Source organism: Phyllopteryx taeniolatus, chromosome 5 (assembly GCF_024500385.1).
Source record: "Phyllopteryx taeniolatus isolate TA_2022b chromosome 5, UOR_Ptae_1.2, whole genome shotgun sequence".
In the NCBI taxonomy this organism is placed as follows: domain Eukaryota; kingdom Metazoa; phylum Chordata; class Actinopteri; order Syngnathiformes; family Syngnathidae; genus Phyllopteryx; species Phyllopteryx taeniolatus.
The window spans coordinates 21650638-21668118 of record NC_084506.1 but is presented as its reverse complement, the minus strand read 5'-3'; the positions used below and the strand labels follow the sequence as shown (position 1 = coordinate 21668118).

The 17481-nt window shown below is 43.8% G+C and overlaps 1 protein-coding gene across 2 annotated transcripts in view; it reads right to left on the bottom strand.

Annotated features, from left to right (window-relative positions):
- The window catches only part of LOC133478113 (A disintegrin and metalloproteinase with thrombospondin motifs 20), a 125797-nt gene extending 116020 nt beyond the window's left edge, over positions 1 to 9777 (bottom strand). For both annotated transcript variants that reach the window (XM_061773735.1, XM_061773736.1), the window contains exons 1-2: positions 9239 to 9777; positions 8799 to 9148 (exon numbers count right to left, since the gene is read on the bottom strand). In XM_061773735.1, the coding sequence (XP_061629719.1) occupies positions 8799 to 9148; positions 9239 to 9329 (441 nt within the window). In that variant the 5' untranslated portion in view covers positions 9330 to 9777. The remainder of the gene's footprint in view (positions 1 to 8798; positions 9149 to 9238) is intronic.
- Between the last annotated feature and the right edge of the window lie 7704 nt (positions 9778 to 17481).

The following is a 17481-nucleotide window of genomic DNA, read 5'->3' as shown; positions in this document are numbered from 1 at the left end:
GTTTAAAAAAACACAACCGCCACGCACTTGACTAGATAAAGGGGCACGAATCGGGGTTAGCCTCAAGGCATTAGCTTACACTGATCACCGCTAGACTTAATTCATACCAGCGGCAGTGGAATCATGAAATGGCGGTGAAGGGCAGTGACACAAAGTCAGATTGTTATGTGCAACAATGAGCGGACAACAACTGTGTGCTAACAAAAACTTTATTCATCAAAGAAGTAAGACAACATGCACCAACACCACGACACTTTATGGCACTGTGACATTATTGTAGTAACACTATGGCATAGGGCCAGCATGTGTAAATCATAGATATTGCATATAACGTGGTTATTTATCTCTATGGTGTAAAAAAATCAATAAATAAAAAATTATTCACACAAAACAACTTCCTGGCGATATTATTCTTCTCTTACGACCGTCATCCTTTCAGAAAAAGTGTTGCAAAAGCAAAGACTCACACTCGCAGAGTTAATCCTTTTATGCTGGCTAAAATTAGGTCTAGGGAGGAGACAACCACTGCAAAACTTTAACTTGGGTCACATTTTTCACCCAAACTTTGATTGTATTCTAAATTGTAAAACTTTTGGGGTTTTGCAACTTCAAGGTACCACAACTGTGTATTAATCCAAGTGCCAATTAGATCCATATGAACTCCAAAGGGCAAATGTGACTCATTTATTTTGTGTTTGTGTTGCAGCGACAACCCAGAATTATACTACCAAAGTGAAAATGTCCAGTTTAAGCATGCCGACCTTCTCAACTCGTTGATAAATCTCCCTGAAGTCGACATGGAGCGAGTGGAAAAGCGTTGACTTGTTTGCCTTACGGATTTATCTCTTTCACAGCAGCAATGACCAGCATGTTTGGCTACACTCATTCTTGACCTTGTAAACATTTGTCAAGAACAGCATCAAGTGAAGGTTACTGAGGCTATTTGGTTCATTTACATTCGAACAAAAATGGCCTTTTTGCGGAATACTTGAAGGACTTTAAGTTCTTCTCTTTCTCCTCCTGACACTGATCGTATGCACTATCTAACTATCTATCTATCTATCTATCTATCTATCTATCTATCTATCTATCTATCTATCTATCTATCTATCTATCTATCTATCTATCTATCTATCTATCTATCTATCTATCTATCTATCTACAATATCTGTTCTGCATTCTTCTAATTATTGTAGATTTGTCATTAAATACGGTTCAACTTCTAAAAGGTGAATGGCCAGGCAGTCGTAGATCTATTCATACATCCATCCATTTTTGTATAGCGCTTATCCTAATTAGGGTCACAGGTGAGTTTGAGTTTATCCCAGCTGACTTTTGGGTGAAAGGCAAGGCACATATAGATAAAATAACTATTCACATACACATTCAAACAATTGATGCCAGTGAATCGCTGTGGAGACCCATGGCGGGACAAGCCGAAAGTCCCAACAACAACAGTAGTAGTTTAGCAAAAATGTTAACAACGGTGTTAAAACGGTGACAGTTTGACCCTGGCACACATAATCACCATTATTTCCCCTAGGAAAAAATGTATTGTACATTGCCCCAAAAAAAGCAATCTTGGAGGTTCTGCTGCATTAAAATTGCCTTCTGTTGCTGCAATTTAAAGAGTATCAATGATTTATACATAGTAAGTGGTAGTAGATGTTTACCTGTCTTTTGTAAATCACTATCTTTGGCCAGTTAACTTTGATCGGAGGATTCCGCCTGTAGAAACAGAAAGCCGCCTTGTCAAGTGAATGTAGGGCGGAGGGTGGGGAGCAGAGTTTCCATGTTTCCCAGCAAAAAAAAAAAACCCAAAAACAAAAAAAAAAGTTTAACCAGACACAAAGGTTGCTGTTCAGCAGTGGGTGCTGAACTGGACTTTATCGCCCAGAGAAGGGGGGACTGGGGGCTTGGTTGTGGGGGTTTCCCTTTGAAGCTGTTTCATAGCTGTAACATGTAATTAAACACAAAAATACAGTGGAGCCTTGATTTACAAACCTCATTTGTTTGATGACCATGCTTCAACTCAAAACACTAATTCATCCATCCATTTTCCGTTCCGCATATCCTCACTAGGGTCGCGGGTGTGCTGGAGCCTATCCCAGCTGACTTTGGGCGAGAGGTGCGGTACAACCTCAACTGGTCGCCAACCAATCGCAAATCATCTTTGCCTATTGAAATGAATGAAAATGCCATTAATCTTTGCTAGCCCCACATTGCGCTCCTTCGGGTGTGTGCGTCTTGGCCACGAGAGGGCAGTATAATACAGACCGAGAGAAGAAGAAGAGTTTCACAACAGACGCAGTAAGCTGCAGTAATATAGGTCATTTTTGGTTGTTGTTGTTGTTTTTTATAGAGGATAAAGAATACATACCTGTGAGTATTGTTATACAGTCTGGCTATACTGTATGTGTTTCTGCACCATTGTCTTCAAATATATATAACACTGCAACTATCGATGCAACTATCATTAGCCTGTCTATGGCATTTTGCATTAAAAATTATAGAAGTGATTGTTTCAAATACACAACTTATAGGCCTAATTCTCGTGTTTAGTGTGACAGTAAACTCCAACTGACTGTGGCAATAAACAGCTACAAGGCAGAGCGCGTGGAGCAAGGTTTATGAGTACTGGACGGAGCCAACGCCGGTCCGCCGCCGGTCCACGAGCCCACTAGCGGCTTATACGTACTAGCCTAGCTGCTAGTAGCAAGCCACTTCGCTGTGTAGCCGTCCAACTCGTCGTCGGCTCGTTGCGTGGGGCCGTGTGTGGGTCATCACGACGATGAGAATTTATCAAGTCGGGAAAAATCTATCGTGTCCATTTTATTTAGCGAATGATAAGTCAATATCGTAATTATCGTGAGAGGCCTATGGAAGACGTCAGAAATATGAGAATATTTACTCTTGAGTGGGTGAAAATGTGACGATTTGGACAATTTCAAATGAAACACGATCCCTAAACAATTAATCAATTATCGAAATGGTTATCGATTAATTTGATAATCGATTAGTCATCGATTAATCGTTGCACTTCTACTCGTATCTCAAGGCACCACTGTAATACAATAGTGTCAATCTAAGTCATTTTCAAGTCATTTTTGTTGTCTACAATTTATAATGAAACTACATAGGATTGCCGATTTTATATTAGTTGTACTCCATCAAAAGCCGCCATGCCAGAATTGCCTGGAGGTGGCACACAAGCCCTTCCAGGGAGTGTGATCGTTGCACAGAGGTGCATCGCTCGGCGCCGGAATGAGGATGGCCTCGTTTGTCACCGAGCCTGACTCGCCACACACTTCTTTTACGCACCTCCCGGGAGCTAGTGTTTCCCACGGTGTAAACAAGCCAGGAGTTTTATTGACTGGTTGTCTCCTCGTTCTTCACGCCGTTTCTTCTCTTTCTGAGCCAGTCACAGCTCATTCTGAAAAGGCCAAATGCTCTTTAGTCGCACCATTTATCAGCTTTCAGTAACTATGGGCGAGAAGGGGCACCTGCTTCTTCTTCCCCTCCAGAATGACTCCTTTGTTTTAGGGCTTAATTATTCCTTAATGACCTCATCCCGGAAAAAATGTGGCCAAGCCATTAAGCCCCAGCGATCAGATAGGGACACATTTATGACCCAATAGCCTCTGGTGTCATCTCCATTGTGCTGTCATTCTCAATGAGTGATGATGCGGATAACCAACAAAGATTGCTTGAAAAAGGATGCAAACATGTTTGGATAAGCGAGTCATTCAACAAAGTCGAGCAGATGGGCAATTAAAGGCTGATTAGCCTGATAAATTTAGCAAACCTCAGATCTCAAATTACTTTGCAAACATGGGAATCACTTTATGGAGTGTCTTTTTTCTCCCTGTCTACATCTTCGCATTCATCACGAAGATTGCAGAGGCATCTCGACGGTTGAACACAATGCATTCTGAGACGGTTGTTGTACGGATTTGGAAGCAATTATTCCCCACAAGAAATAATGGAAATCAAATCAAATCAAAGCTTTATTAACTGTAGGGGTAATCCATCCATTTTCAAAGGCGCTTGTCCTCATTAGGGTTGTGGATGAGCTGGAGCCTATCCTTGCTGACTCTTGGCGAGAGGCATGGTATACCCTGCACTGGTTGCTAATCAATCGCAGGGCACGAAAAGAAAACTGTTATACAAGTGTAAAAATAAGTGACACAGTCATAATATATGAGTGATTTACCTATAGTACATTTGAATTATGTCATGAGGGGAAATGTATTTTTTTGCTATATTTTTTGTTAAATATTATTTTTGTAGGAGTTTGCATGTTCTGCGTGGGTTTTCTCCGGGCACTCCGGTTTCCCCCCACATCCCAAAAACATGCCTGGTAGGTTGATTGAGGACTCTAAATTGCCCGTAGATGTGAATGTGTGCGCGAATGGTTGTTTGTTTGTATGTGCCCTGCGATTGGCTAGCGACCAGTTCAGAGTGTACTCTGCCACTCGCCCGAAGATAGCTGGGATAGGCTCCGGCACGCCCGCGACCCTTTTGAGGATAAAGCGGTACAGAAAATGGATGGATGAATATTATTTTTGTAGAATTTAGATTGCATATAAACTATAAATGAAAGTGGTTTTTTCCCTTATACTGTACGAATCATATGTATGATCTTTTATACAACAATTAACAGTAACTGTTGTGTAACAAATTATAGGATGGCTTACGTCATGCTGTTCTTCTTTAGATGGCATGGTATGACTCAACAGTGCCTCTAGCGGTTGAACCCAAGTAATGCAATCCATTTAGCTTCACTCAATAAGTTACAGTCTGATGAAACCAAGGCTGCACTTTTTGGCCATAACTCCAAAAGGTTTGTTTGGCGCAAACACAACGCTGATCATGATGGAAATGGGGTCTTAGTCAAGGTGGAAGGAATTTTGAACAGTCAAAAGCCAACACCCCGTCACTGTTAGCACAAAACCTTCAGACTTCTGCTAGAAAGCAAAAAAGAAAAAAAGGAAAAGCCTACTAGAACATCTGAATATTATTTAGGGTTAATCAGAGGCACTTTAAATGGTGGCCGGTGTGTTCTGACTCACATCTAACATGAGATTTCATGTGTGTGGTTATTTTATTTATTTTTTCAATTGAGTTCTACAGTATTGCATCTCTGCTTTTTGCAGATGATGTGGTTCTGTTGGCTTCATCAAGCCGTGACCTCCAACTCTCACTGGAGCAGTTCGCAGCCGAGTGTGAAGCGGCTGGGATGAGAATCAGCACCTCCAAATCTGAGACCATGGTCCTCAGTCGGAAAAGGGTGGCGTGCCCTCTCCGGGTCGGGGATGAGATCCTGCCCTAAGTGGAGGAGTTCAAGTATCTTGGGGTCTTGTTCACGAGTGAGGGAAGAATGGAACGGGAGATCAACAGGTGGATCAGTGCAGCGTCTGCAGTGATGCGGACTTTGTATCGATCCATTGTGGTAAAGAAGGAGCTAAGCCGAAAGCCGAAGCTCTCAATTTACCGGTCGTTGTACGTTCCTACCCTCACCTATGGTCACGAGCTGTGGGTCGTGACCGAAAGAACAAGAACCCGGATACAAGCGGCCGAAATGAGTCTCCTCCGCGGGGTGTCCGGGCTCTCCCTTAGAGATAGGGTGAGAAGTTCGGTCATCAGGGAGGATCTCAGAGTAGAGCCGCTGCTCCACCACATCGAGAGGAGCTAGATGAGGTGGCTAGGGCATCTGATTCGGATGCCTCCCGGACGCCTCCCTGGTGAGGTGTTCCGGGCACGTCCCACCGGGAGGAGACCCCGGGGACGACCCAGGACACGCTGGAGAGACTACATCCTTCGGCTGGCCTGGGCACGCCTCGGGATCCCCCCGGAAGAGCTGATTGAAGTGGCTGGGGAGAGGGAAGTGTGGGTGTCCCTGCTAAAGCTACTGCCCTCACGACCTGACCTTGGATAACCGGTAGAAAATGGATGGATGGATGAAGTTCTACAGGTTTTAGGTCACATTAATGGTGGATAAAGTTTTGAAATGATTTATATTGGGCTCACTTTTTTTATATCACAAAAACCTGGCATTTGAACAGGGGTGTGTACACTTTTTATATGCACTTTAAATGTTATCCTGGTACAGTACAAGGTCCGCCCATCTAAAATAAGGATTATGTCACCGGAATTCTTCCTGGGGGTCTTACTGTCTGCATTGCAGGGGTCCAGCCAAACAGTCCCCCGCGCCAGAATCCGGTGGGAGTGGCGAAGGTCAAACGTCCCATGCCTTATGTGACCCATGAAGTCATCCCTCTTCTAATATATCCATCACTTATATTGGGCCAGTAAAGTCATTATGAGTCAGTAAACTTCTAATAACCTGAAACGATGATGTGATAGGGGTCATCAAACACCTGTTTTTGACTGAGATAAGGCTGGATTTACACTGCTGGTTCCCAATTCCAATGTAATCGCTATCCCTAGCTCTTTTTTAAAAACTTTGTATTTCCGTGTACATGAAGTAACACATATCTGATCCGGCGGTGTGTACATTCACAGAATACGTGAAAAAAACTGATGCCCAAATTAGTACGTAAATAACTCCACAAGTGTCAATACCGGGCAGTGACTGTACAGAAGTAAACAATAATACATAAACACTAGAAATATTAAATGTTACATAGCATTTAGTTGGCCTGGGCTGACCTTTCCCGACTGACTCTTCTTATTTAATTCGGGTTTGCATCTCTGACGCCGTTGCTACTGTTGTACATACTGTACTGTATAACGTGTGTCTTACTGCAATTTGGTTTGCATAATTTAGTAATGTTTTGGGTTAGTTTTCATAGTATTTATTTTTCTATTTGATTATTTCTTTTTCATTCTTAAAACAAACCTGGAGTTGTACCCCAATGTCACTGTATCTGCACCAGAGAGGGACAACAAAGGGTTTCTGTTCCACTCGATTGTATTGTATTCTATTTTATTCAATGGAAATTCACTTTGGGTGTTACTGTTTACAATTTATAATGTCAAAAACTAAATAGTATTGCAGATTATATATTTCTCGTATCAAAACTAAAACCTGTCGCAATGCTTCTGGCATTTCTTTAAGTAATTTTGTGACAATACCGATGGTGGTGATCATTTCTGGTCATGATAATCATAATATGAAATGGTCATACCGTTTTGTGTCAAGTGTACACATGCACAATCTAATGAACCCCCGATGGAAGAGCTTTCTCGAAATCTCTGCCCTTGCTAAGATAACAATGCTCAGTTCTGATGAGCTACTACTTTAACAATATGTTTATTCGTGTGGTTGTAGCTGGACATTTTGTCCATCTCTTGTAACGAAACAAGGTAAGCAAAATAGCAAGACCTTTCAGTGTGACGCATTCCAGGTCCACACTACTGTAAACTACAACCACTGTAATGTCCTAATGTAGTTTATCCTGGTGTTTTTTTTTTGAATAATGTAATCTTTGCAAAAGCAGAATGCCTGCCTGTCCAGTTCCTATTCACTTAACCTGTTCAGGGTCATTGAATTATTGGCAAGACGGAGAAACTTTAACTTTTACAATGAATGAGAACTGATCCTACCCCAGCTATGTGAACCACTACACTACAGTACAATAGCCCTGAGTAATTCACATCATATAGGCCAAAACAAAAAGGTCCAAGGATGTCCCCAGTGCGTATACATCAACTGCCAGCCTCTTTGTCACGCAGATATCCTGCAACATGCCAAAAATCACCTCAACCCCAGACACTGTCACTCAAAGACGGCGGCGTCTCATCTCTCTTTGTCCTCATTAAGGTTGCCGATGAGTTTGAGCCTTCCCTGCTGACTGGGTGAGAGGCAAAGTATACCCTGGAACGGTCCCCAGCCAATCACAGGGCACATATAGACAACCACTCACACTCGCAATCACACTAATGGGCCGTTAAGATCTTCAGTGAACCTAAAATGCATGCTTTCGGAATGTGGACGCAAGCCTGAGTACCTGGAGAACACCCACAGAACACCCATTCCTGTCTGTCACGGCCCTAGCCGACAATGTTTCCGTAGGTCTCTGTGTCCTCACAACGATGTTTGCATTCTTTGCGCACATAACGAGTGAAGCCCCGAACAAACTAAAAAGAAATATACAACAACAAGAGGCAAACTCCACCTAGAGATTTGAACCTGGGGTCTCTTGACTGTAAGGCAGGCTTGCGAGCCACTGCTCTGCTATGCTGCTTGCTTTGAGGGAACCAGACCAGAGTTAAATGCCACAGTAACAATATAATTAGCCAAAAAACTAAAGAATCCCCATACTTGGACATCTTCCACCTGTTTGAGTTTGGATGACGTTTGCATCCTTTGTACATGTAAAAAAATAAAAAAAATAATACTCAACCGCAACATTCAAACTCCACACAGAGATTTGAACACAGAACCGCTGTACTGTGAGGCAGACGTGCAAACCACTAAGACTACGTACTACCGCAGTCAAAATCATGTTTAGCAGTGATTCCCAACCACTACCGCTTTAACAAAGGCTGTATCTTTGTTCATCTATCTATGCCGGCAATGTATAGTGGCAGCCTGCAGGCAGGACAGATCGATGCTCTTCTGCTGGATGGCAGAAGGTACATAATTGACCTGTGTGTCCACTTATTGTGACATTTTTGTTATTTTGTTTGAGATTTTTCTAATGGCAAATACGTGCCTTGGCTCAATACAGGTTGGGAAACGCTGACGTGCTGCACTGAAGCAACTAAACATGGTTGCAGCGAGAGGGCAAGAGGGGGGAGGGCAAAGGGGGGAGGGCAAAGTGGGCACTCACGAGGCCGGTGCACAGACTGAACACCGCCGGCTGCTCCTCCCGGGAGTTGACGTGTCCTCGGAAGAAGCAGTGGCGCATGTCCACGGCCTCCTCAGACTGGCTCTCGCCGGCCGCTCCCAAGCGTGTGACCGCGTAGGCGGGCGCGATGAAGTCCGAGTGCGCGCTCAGGTTGAGGTGGAAGCGTTGCCCGAACGCGTCGATCCGGTAGTGGAGCCGCGGGACGGACAGCTCGTCGTTTAAACTCCTGCGTCTGCGCCTGTAGTGCAACGTGTGCGGGAAGGACTCTCCGAAGTCATTGACCCGCAGTGGGCTGGTGATTTCGTACGATGACAGCTGCTTGATGAAGAGTTCTGCAAGGGAGAGTGCAGGGGTTAGTGCACCAAAAAAAAAGGTTGTCATCGAATAACTCCTGAGGCGTTTTAGCGGAATAAAGGTCGTACCTTGTTTTGGATGCAACCGGTACTGCGCGGCGAGCCGCACAAGCGCTGACAGATGACACGCGAGTCCCACCAGCCAGATTGCACACTGCATGGTTCCCGCGGCGGTGCTCTCCGCGGCGACCCCTTCGTCGAGCTCTCCCCCCCCGCTCCGCTCCCTCTCTCCTCGTCCCCCAGGCCGGCTTGTCAGCAGCGGCAGGTCGCCGGATCGACGGAGGCTCTTCGCTGCAGCGCAAGACCGGCGACGTGCGCGCGTCTCATCGCACTGCCCCCCCCCCAAAAAACAAAAAGAAAAAGTAGCAGCCCCAGACTATTTATTTATGACACATGCATCCCACCCCCTAAATACACACACGTACACACACGCACACACAAACACGCACTTGTCTTTCGCCCCTTGCAGGGAGTTAGCCGCCCGGTGCAAACTAGAGAGTGTGCGCTGAAAGGAGGGAGCGGTGCCAAGTATGCTTTCCCTCAGCCATCCCCTCTTCGACCACCCTGTGCAAGCCCAAGGCGCACACACACATGCACACACACTCACCCACACACACGCATACACACACACCAAAGCCCTGGAACAACGCCCCCTGTGGCCCCGCAGAGCCAATGGAGAGAGCGAGAGAGAGAGAGAGAGAGAGAGAGCGGGAGAGAGGGAGAGAGGGAGAGAGCGAGAGAGAGAGAGAGAGAGAGAGAGAGAGAGAGAGAGAGAGAGGGAGAGAGGCAGAGAGGGAGAGAGCGAGAGAGAGAGAGAGAGAGAGAGAGCGAGGGCGAGGGAGAGGGAGAGGGAGAGGGAGTGGGAGAGGGAGAGGGAGTGGGAGAGAGGGATGCCTCCAGCAGCAAGTCCACGCGTGGGGGCCAGCCTTGTGGACTGTATGCAAATCCAATGACATTATTATTATTTATTATTATTATGCACTATGCAAAAAATGGCAATAGACGACCACAATGTATCCCATCGCAATGCCTAATTGTTGATGATACTGTAAATATGGTGGTCCTTGTTCATGGACATGCTGGTTACCAAGTCGGACTTTATTTTGATTTTTTTCCCCCGTCCTCGCTCTTCCTTCTGTCTGTGTGTCTTGCGTGTGTGTGCGTGTGTATTTATGTTTGTGTGTGCGTGTGTGTGTGTGTGCACTCATGGTTGACAACGAGGCGCTCTAAAGTGACTCATGCAGTTTTACTCGAACTGTGGGGCACTTTAAAATGAAACGATACATTTAGGAAGCGTATGCGACGTTTAGGTGAGATGGGAAGTTTAATCAAACTTTTTGTGCTCTTGTTGCTCCTTCCATCCATCCATTTTCTGAGCCGCTTCTCCTCACTAGGGTCGCGGGCGTGCTGGAGCCTATCCCAGCTGTCATCGGGCAGGAGGCGGGGTACACCCTGAACTGGTTGCCAGCCAATCGCAGGGCACATCGAAACAAACAACCATTCGCACTCACAGTCATGCCTACGGGCAATTTAGAGTCTCCAATTAATGCATGTTTTTGGGATGTGGGAGGAAACCGGAGTGCCCGGAGAAAACCCACGCAGGCACGGGGAGAACATGCAAACTCCACACAGGCGGGGACGGGGATTGAACCCCGCACCTCAGAACTGTGAGGCTGACGCTCTAACCAGTCGGCCACCGTGCCGCCCTTGTTGCTCCTTCATCAATTAATTTTATTTTAAAGTCAATGGCCTTCCTACAGAACTTGTAAAAAAAAAAAAAAAAAATCCAAGTCTATTTTCTAAAACTTACTCTGTAATAAAATAAATGTTTTTACACTGCTCTGCAATATACTACATGTATACTTTTTGGCTTTACTGATAAGTATAGTTTATCTGGCACATACAGTATGTTGCTAACGCTTGTATAAACTCCAGTGCCAAAACTTTAGTGGGTGCAATAAGAACTAGTATTCCTTTCTTTTCCTTTCCAAGGAAAATAAGGCTCCTTTTCAGTATTCCACTATTTGATTTAAAATGTTATAAACTGGCATGACTCAGTCTAGGCATATACTGTAAGATGTAAAATAGTTGCAACATGAACCTTTTATTTAATATGCTTGGGGGATCAGAGTATTGCAGATCTCCTAAGGGACACAAATTCCAGTTTTGGTGAGTCTATTGCTATTTTGTCAGTTAGTTATAATCGTCCCTTGTGGGAAAAGGGAACTAATCAAAGGCCGAAATAAAGAGAGTGGAAGGGATCATGGAGTCATCGTTCACTGTCGCCTGCCAGAGGAAGTCGACTCACTCGGCCTCTACGAGGCGCTCAGCTTGTCGTTAATCATTTGGACCGGGTTGAAGTCTTATGCAAAGTTGATGGACGTCTGAAAAGCGCTTTTGTTTTTCGTCGCAGCATTGCGACTCATTGGACTCGCTGGGCACACCGGAAAATACTTGTCTATTTTGGATGCAAAGCTTCCTGTCACACAAAGCAGGGAATGGATGTTACTGGTTTCTTTTTTTCAAAGAATGTGACAATTCTGACCCGGGCAAACTTGACTCAGTAGGCCTACTACAAAGTGCGGCACATGGCTCTAATTTCGTAGACAGCCCATCTGCGGTGGGGCACAAATGCTGGCGGATCCTGATTTTTGTGCATGTGCAAGGCTTGCTGCCCATCTGGCAGACCGGTCTGCGGCAAGCTGAAAGACTGTCCTTGGCCAATTTGGTGGCAGAAAGTTGGTCTAAACTTATGCACGCTCAGACCACGTCGAAATCCTGGCGCAAAGGTAGGCTGCTGGTCTAATTTGATTTTGGTGAATTTGATCGAGGCAGAAGCAGACAAATACTGAGTTGTGTGGACATATTTAAGTCAAACTCATTACATTTCTGGCCAGATTCAGCAGTTTTTATTCATTGGAGCTCTTCTCTATAATAATGAAAGGTTGGAGTTGAAGGGCTGTTCCAGATGGGCAGCATGTTAAATATAATAAGCACTGCAGGGATGTTGACTCTTTGGATCCCGTGCAGCAAACAGGTGCCAAGGACTTGAACCATCATTTGGGCTTTATACCTGTTTTTACTAACGAGTTTACATCCCCCATGGCATACTTTAAAGTAAACCATGTGAGCGCAGTCTAGCTTGTTTGGATTGTTTTGACTATCAGTATGCTCATCTGTGACTGTGTTCTTCTTTATTCCCCTTCTCAAGGGCCTTGACACAAGGTTTTTGTCTTGTGTTTATAACAGACTTTCTTGGAATCCTCAAATTTGGAGCGAGCCCCCGGTACAAAAGGTCCAAGATGTTTTGTTCATGCGGATTAAAGACTAATGGCTGCGAGTTGTGCAAATACCACTCAGTCAGTGTTGAGTTGGGAAACACATCCATTTCTCACACAGATGTGGCAAACACGGCCTTCGTCATCCTCTGACTGAGGTCATCGCTTGAAAGAAAGATCAAATTACTACAAACTACAAAATAGCCGGACAGTGTTTTAGGGTTCTCACGTGTTAAGCATCTCAGGCTCCGATATGGAGTGGTATGTATGTACAATCCTCTGAAAAGGTTGACCCCTAGGGTGAGACAGGGAGGGTGAAATGCAAGAAATGTTGTGAAAGGAGAATTAAGACTTCTGGATCTTCTTTTGGACATTTGACAGCGAAAAGCTAAACTCAGCCAAACCTGCAGTCGTTGATTTGGACTCCTCCTGCAGTTAATAAATAGGTGTGTTCTATAGCTATTTCAGACCAAGTATGCCTATAACCAATATCAAATATATTGAGAAAGAAAAATTGATTTTAGATTGTGGTGCTTTCACTGTCCATAATAGGTTTGGAATCTCTACCGATTCGGTTCAGTTTACCAAGGAAATACAACATGTTATAGTCCTGACATTATCCATAAACAAAGAACATCATTTTTTTCCCCAAGAGCAATAACACAAACCACCATGAATCCAATTTGTCATATTCCATGGTATTGGTATATTTTTGGTCTATCCATACTATGGTGTAGCTGCTCACTCCTTTTTCAATCCATGTTGTCATTGTCAGGATGTGGGGATCTCACGTAATTTAGGGTAAGACACAGACTGCAACCTGGACATGTCGCCAGTCAGTCATGGAGTGATTGGCAATGGGGCACTGAGCTAGCTGCATGAAGGTCCCTGGCACCAAAAATTGCAAACCGCACCACACTGAAACAAACTCTGGCATTTCTGTTCTTGAAACTTTGTTTCCTTTGTTTATCTTGTTCTGTGGGTTGCACGGAGTGTATGTCGTTATCACTTGTGCCTCACAGACAGGTTCTTGGTACAAATACAGTACATAGCTCTTTGGGACTTTCTGCATGATCTTGCGTGAGTACTGTAGTTGAAGACTAAATTGCTCTAAGGTATGAATGTGAAGTTGCTTGTTTATGCCGTAATGGAATGGTGACCAGTCTAGGGACAAGTGTGAGAGGCTCCAGCTCACCCATGACTGTGAACAGGATAAGCGGTAGAAAATGGTTGGATGGGTATTGTACTGTTTTCCTCCTGAATGTAAAGTTGTGTTATGTTTTAAAGCAGAAAAGCCCTCCAAGATTCTGTGCTCCCCTCCCCCGCATCACACCTGCTTCACCCCCAAACTTTGAAGGCACTAAATGGAGAAGTGAAACAACTCTGGAGCCACTCTCATGGTTCAATGGGTTTGAACTCCCCAGTCATAACAGTGATATTTACCTCCTGATACACATCAGAGCCTTGCCTGTAAAGCCTGTCTAAGCAGTTTTGTAACCTCTTTGCATGATTGCATGATTTACAGATGGCAAATGAGCACAGACAGCAGGGGGGATCCAAAAACAGTGATTTGTCAAACTATTTTGTTTGATAATCAGATCAGCTTAACAAATTTGGGAAACTATTCTGGTTTATTGCAGCTATTAAGACTACATGTTCCTGTACTACAATGTAAATGGTCTCACAGGTTTAGACCATCTGAGGATCAGCATGAATGGAAGTCACTGGGATGCAGAAAGTGCAGTCACTCTACAAGTTACCATAATAAACCACAAACCCCCCTTTTCCAAAATCCCATTTCTGATCCCACCCTCCCCCTCTTGGTCCGTTCAGGTGGCTCTCATGGTGCAGTGATCAAGAAGTTTGGCCACCTGAGACTTGTGTTGGCCTGCATTGCAGATTAAGCTCCCCCCACACCCTAACACCCGCAAAAGACACTTCAACTTCCCCCCTGCCAATGCCGCAACGAGACTTCATAGGCTGTAGAATTCCTCTGTGGTCTTTAAACACAGTAGTCTGTCAACCTCTTTTCCTGCTCCCATTGAGCGAGGCAGTGTCTGTCAGGGCCCTGCAGACGGCTATAAAACAAGGTCAAAGCAGCGGTCCTGCCATCTCAGTGATGAATCATTAAATTATGGCAAAATAATGAAGAAGATTACTGTTTACTGTGAGCAACTGAACAAAAGAGGCAGGATATAACTCATTCAACCTCGCTGCCTTCACACACAGCTTTGTGAGTTTTGACAGCACTACTAAGACCATGACATAATAACCAGTTTAGTGGCCTGACAATTGTGCGTTTCTCTAAAACATGGCATTATAGCTGAAATAAATAAAGAGAAAACATGTTCGAGACCTTTTTGAAAATGGACACAATGTATTGGGGAAACCAACGGTTGATACGTGGTTTCCGACTAAGTGATGGAAACAACCCTAATTACTGCAGTGAAGAAAGTCAAACAGTGTGCAACATAAACAATTTTCCAGAATTAGCTTTGACCGCAGCAATCTCATATTACCCCTTGGGATTACTTGGTAAAGTACCCTAATTCTGATACCTCAAGATTCTTGGATTGGATATCATTAAAAGTATCATATCATGAGGTCATATGTGTCCAAAGGGACACAGCTCTACCATTGTAGCTTTAAGATTGACAAATTCAAATCATCATTAATGTAGCGCATACTTTGAGAGCAATCATCCTTAAAAAGTTACACGTTGAGAGTTGACGAGAAACGCAGCAGACCACGACCAAAGCCAATATAACCTGGTCACTTCACTTTGACTTTTAATTATGTGTCTACAAGGAAGCATCAATTACAGAGCAACATGGTACTGAGAGCAGAACCCTGTGGGACGCCACATCACAAAGGCTCCATGTGTGACGTGTACTGACCCATGAATACCAATAAAAGTCCTTGGCAACATGTACTGAGACCATAACCACTGCAACAGCAGAACAGAAGCATCAACAGCAGAATGATATAAGCAAACATATCTAACTTGTAGCAGTAGAGTGGAACCTCTAGTAGAGTACAATTTGAGATTTCTCCATATTCCTCAGGAAAAATATACCTTTTATGTCACAATATCTAAAACCATGAACCTTATATGACACAAGACCACAATTCAGCAGACTTCAAATTAACTCTGCATGTGTGGTTTTTGCTTTTTCATTGGCTTTGCAACTTACTCCAAAATGAGCAACTACTAAGAGTAGAATGTGAGTCGAGAAGAATAACATTTTAAAAGAATAAGGTTGAGAAAGTGAGTGGCTTCATGCACATATGCGACATGGTTTACGCGAAGCAGCTTCACATTTCATCTTTGTTGATATGTCTAGACTAGATTAAGATTGTTTTATTGAGTTTACATTGTTATGGTTGTCGATTATTTTTTTTACACCTGTTATATATGTATAAAAGTGTTTGCTAAATGTTAAATGTAGTTTAGTGTAAAACAGTAATTATTTAGAATTCTACTATTTTCTTTATGTTGACCAGCATTGTGGAATGGATTGTGTTTGACCTTAGAGGAGCCACTCTACTACATTGCTTGCTCTGGATTCATTAGCTAATGCCTGCTAGTAGCTATCTACAAACTACTTCCAAGCCTTTAACACCACGTGTACTGTCTGTCACTAAAAACTTTTAACAGCATGATACCGTTTGTACCATACACTATTATTAATTCCCTCATGCAATTTGCAGTCTGTGAGCTAATGTTATTTATTTTCTGTAATATATGTTCGCTATTTATATTTGCTTGGCTAATAGGGGTTCAGTGCGAGGGTATGTGTTTGGTTTAAGGGACGGGTTTAAAAGGGAGATGATGGTTTGATGCCATTAAAAACAAAAAACAAAATCACACGACTCGATTGATAACACTGAAAAAAGATCAGTCACTATGTAGAAGGAAAGTCGTAAACCCTAAACAACTCATCACTGTCATAAAGAGTGAATGATGATCTGAGCAGAAGCTTCACACCGGGAATATTCTCTACCACGCTCACAACAAGTCATGTGATTGCCTACCAGGATTAGGTTTCACCAGGGAATTGTTTCGCTCAGTTGCAGTTGTCTATGGGAATCTTACATATGTTTCCCAGCTGATTGACCTTGCAGTGGAAGCTTTCCCACAATGGTCAAAAAAAGGTCAAAACGTGGCATGTTCTCCCCGTGCTTGTGTGTGTTTTCTGTGATTACTGCAGCATCCTCCCGTATTCCAATTGCATGCATGTCTACTGTATACAGTATGTGTGATTCACTGGCGTACAGTGCAGGGTGTACCCAGCTGCTCCCCTAAAGTAAGCTGACCCACGACCCTAATGAGAAGAAGGGCTTTAGAAAATGGGTGGCTGGAACTACAGTCGTACCTTGACTTATGAGTACTCCAACGTTTTCCAGTCAAGGGCAGTTGCGTGGACAAGTTTTATTTTTTGCTTTGTGTTGTTAGCCAAACCTCAAGTTACAAATAACCTTCAAATATGCTGCTACTTGAGGGCGGGGGAAAAGGGAGCGCAACAGTTGCAGATGCCCATTCAGACATTTTTTAATGTCAAACACACAACTACAAAATGAAGGCACAAGGAGCATAGAGGAATCACTAATACTGCACTAACTGCGTACTTAACGACCAACATGTCTAATTCCAAGCTCCTGCTGTCACTCATGAGGCCACGCCCCTTAAAGGTACAAACCAACACACAAATGTACTACAGTGTGTGTGACTTTCAACTTACCGTGATTTCTCGTGTATAATGCGCACCCCCCCCCACCCCCCCAAAAAAATTGTCAAAAGTCCATAGTGCACATTATACATAGGTTTAGGGGAAAATGGAAAAAATCACGTTTTATAAATGTATGCCACCATCTAGAGGTTATGAAAAAGCTGTACACTTTCATTCCAATATGCCATTGCCACCTAGAGGTTATGAGAAAGGTGTACACTTTCACTCTAATATGCCACCGCCACCTAGAGGCTATGAAAAAGCTGAAGCCTACACTTTCATTGCAATATGACAGGGGTACGTA